This window comes from Belonocnema kinseyi, chromosome 8 (genome assembly GCF_010883055.1).
Source record: "Belonocnema kinseyi isolate 2016_QV_RU_SX_M_011 chromosome 8, B_treatae_v1, whole genome shotgun sequence".
NCBI classification, from domain to species: domain Eukaryota; kingdom Metazoa; phylum Arthropoda; class Insecta; order Hymenoptera; family Cynipidae; genus Belonocnema; species Belonocnema kinseyi.
The window spans coordinates 70,716,506-70,720,336 of NC_046664.1; the positions used below are offsets into that span (position 1 = coordinate 70,716,506).

At 22.7% G+C, this 3,831-nt stretch overlaps 1 protein-coding gene across 1 annotated transcript in view; it reads left to right on the top strand.

Annotated features, from left to right (window-relative positions):
- Positions 1–3,831, top strand: part of LOC117177953 (lipase maturation factor 2-like) — a 48,477-nt gene that overhangs the window by 23,212 nt on the left and 21,434 nt on the right. The window contains exon 5 of the mRNA XM_033369087.1: positions 143–321. Coding sequence (XP_033224978.1) covers positions 143–321 — 179 coding nt within the window. The remainder of the gene's footprint in view (positions 1–142; positions 322–3,831) is intronic.

The following is a 3,831-nucleotide window of genomic DNA, read 5'->3' on the forward strand; positions in this document are numbered from 1 at the left end:
GATAAACTTCTATTAAGAGAAGATTTGATATTTGAAACCGGGAATTTGGTATGCGAAAATTAGTGGACACCCTGATTTAATTTCAACTAATAAATTTAAATTTATTGAATTGATTTATTTATATTTTGAATTTATTTTTCAGCTCTAAATGTACACTTTGAGTCTCAGTGTATTCCAACACCATTGGCTTGGTATGCTCACAATTTGCCAGTTTGGTTTCTGAGACTAAGTACGGTTCACGCAATTGTTTCCGAGCTCGTGATTCCATTCCTCTTTTTCTTCCCCAATAGAAAAGTCAGAATAACTGCTTTTTACATCCAGGTAAGTTTCAGATTTTCAGCATTTGCTTCCCCTGTTCCATCTATTTCCCCTTTTTCCCCTATTTGCGAAAATTTTGCCCTTTTCTCCCTTTTCTTTTTAAATATACAATGTTTGAAAAGACCATTATTCGTTTTGCTTCCTGTTATTTATTTACATATTGTTATATTTTTGGTTCAGAAATAATCCCTTTTGGTTAAAAATTCTAATATTTGGTTGTAAATTTGATCATTTTGTTGATAATTCAATTATTTGGTTTAAAAGGCATCTTTTTTCGTAGAAAGTTCATTTATTTTATGTGAAAAGTCTACTATTGTATTTGTGCAACCGAATATGTTATGAGACCGGGAAAACCCGGAAAATAACAGAGAATTAATTTTTTTGAAGGGAATTTCACAAATTTTAAGAACAAAAATGTATTCAACTTTGATTTCAATCGTTTTTTAAATAATTAGTTAAGTTGCGATCATTTTCAATTATCATATCAGTTTAATTCGAAAATCTTTCACTTCAAAAATGTTCCATTTTGATTTTAATTTTTTAAGCGTACATTTTATTTGAAATAATTTTAAAATGCCGTTTTAAAGTCTTGAATTATTAATAATTAGAAACGTTTAAAGTAGAAGAGTTTTGATAATAAAAAATTTTTAGTTGATCAACTGTGAATATAAATAAATAAATTATTTTTCAAATTGAATTGTACTTTCAGGTTTAAAATTAATTTTAAATTTGAAATGATTTCAAATCATTCAAACGAAGTGTCTTGGTGTACCAAAAAAATCCGGCCATTCGTGCCAAAATTTAGGTGCAAATAGTCCACGGCTTAATTTGAAACCAAATATAAATCTTGGGAGATTTCGAACAAAACATTTAAAAGTTTTTTAAGAACTTTGAAAGGCTTCCGAAGAAGAAAAAAACATTTCCTAGAAAAATTGAAAATGATTTTTTATTTCAAAAAAATATTTAGAAAAGAATATTGTAAAAAGTTTTAAAACGTTTCACAAAGATTTCAAATATTTTAATGATTTAAAAGATTTAAAAATATTTAAAATATTTTAAACAGTTTCAAATTTGTTTAGAAGATTTTACAACGATTTCACAAATATTTCACAAAAATTTTAAAACTTTCAGAAGATTTCAAGGATTTTAAAGATTTTAAAAAGGATATCATAGTATATTACTTAGATAAGATTTCGGTACATATCAAAGTTTTGCAATGATTTACAAATGTTTTCCAAAGATTTCGAATAATTCAAAACATTTGAAAGATTATAAACGATTTCAAATTTGTTTAGAAGATTTTAGAAGATTTTACAAATATTTTAAAGATTTCAAATATTTCACGGATTTAAAAACTTTCGGAAGATTTCAAGGAAATTAAATATTTAAAAAAGGGTATTATTATAAATCAGATTTCTAAGATTTCGGTACATCTAAAAGTTTTGCAATGATTTGTAAATTTTTTTAGATGATTTAAAAATATTTCTCAAAGATTTTGAATATTTTAAAACATTTTTGAAAGAATTTTAACGATTTTAAATTTGTTTAGAAGATTTCAGAAGATTTTATAAATATTTAACCAAGATTTCCAATATTTTAATTAATTAAAAAAGAATACAAAAAATTTTACAAATATTTCAAAGATTTTATAAAAATTTCAGGAAGACTTTACGTTCAAAGATTTCGAAAGGTATTGAAAAGCCAGATTGAAAAGATATCAAAACATTTAAAAGATTTTAAACGATTTCAAATTTTTTGTAAAAGATTTTATAAAGATTTCACAGATTTTTCAAAGATTTTAAATATTTCAGAAAAATTTCTTTAACTTTCAGAAGAATTCAAGGATATTAAAGATTTTAAAAAGGGTATTGTGGTCAATCATTTTAATAAGTTTTCGGTATATTTCAAAGTTTTTGAACCATTTATTTTTTTTAGAGCGATTTAAAAAGATTTCACCAAGATTTCGAATATTTCAAAACATTAAAAATTTTTTAAATAATTTCAAATTTATTTCGATGATTTCAGAAGAATTTACCAATATTTCACAAACATTTCAAATAATTTAATGATTTCAAATGAATACAAAATATTTTACAAATATTTCAAAGATTTGATAAAAAATTTCTTAAAGATTTTACATCCAAATATTTCAAAAGGGATTGAAAAGCCAAATTGAAAAGATTTCAAAACATTTGAAAGATTTCAAACTATTTCCAGTTTTTTCTAGAATATTTTATAAATATTTCATATATTTTTCAAGATTTCAAATATTTCAGAACATTTTTTTTAACTCGCAGAAGATTTAAAGGGTAATAAAGAATTTCAAAAGGGTATTATTGTCAATCGGATTTATAAGATTTCGGAAGTTTTAAAATTTCTGAATGATTTCTAAATTTTTTTACAAGATATCAAAAGATCTCAAAAAGATTTAAAATAATTCAAAATATTTGAATGATTTTAAACGATTCCAAATTCGTTTAGAAGATTTCAGAAGATTTTAAAAAGATTTCAAATATTTCACAACGATTTTTAAACTTTCAGAAGATTTCGGAGATGTTAGAGATTTTAAAAATGGTATTATAGTAAATCAGATTTATAAGATTTCGGTACATTTCAAAGTTTTGCAATGATTTCTAATTGTTTTAAAAAATGATTTCAATAGATTTCACAATCATTTCGAATATTTCAAAACATGTGAAAGATTTTTAATGATTTAAAATTCGTTTAGAAGGTTTCAGAAGATTTTACAAATATTTTAATTTTTAATATATTTCACAAAGATTTAAAAACTATCTGAAGATTTTAAGGAAATTAAATATTTTAAAAAGGGTATTATTATAAATCAGATTTCTAAAATTTCGGCACATTTCAAAGTTTTGCAGTAATTTCTAAAAAAAATTTTAGATGATTTTAAAAGATTTCGAATTTTACAAAACATTTAAAAGATTTTTAACTATTTCAAATTTGTTTAGAAGATTTTATAAATATTTCAAAGATTTGATCAACATTTCATTAAGATGTTATATTCAAAGATTTCGAAAGGGACTGAAAAGCCAGATTGAAAAGATTTCAATACATTGGAAAGTTTTTAAACGATTGCAAATATGTTCAGAAGATTTTATAAATATTTCACGGATTTTTCAAAGATTTCAAATATTTCAGAAAATTGTTTTAAACTTTCAGAAGATTTCAAGGATATCAACGATTTTAAAAAGGGTACTATAATATATCAGAGTTATAATATTTTAGAACATTTCAAAGTTTGCAATGATTTCTAAATTTTTTTAGATGATTTCAAAAGATTTCACAAAGATTTTGAATATTTCAAAACATTTGAAAGAATTTTAACGATTTCAAATTTGTTTAGAAGATTTCACAAATATTTCAAATATTTTAATGATTTCGAATGAATACAAAAGATTTTACAAATATGTAAAAGATTTGATAAAAATTTCATAAAGATTTTACATTTAAAGATTTCAAAAGGGATTGAAAAGCTAGATTGAAAAGATT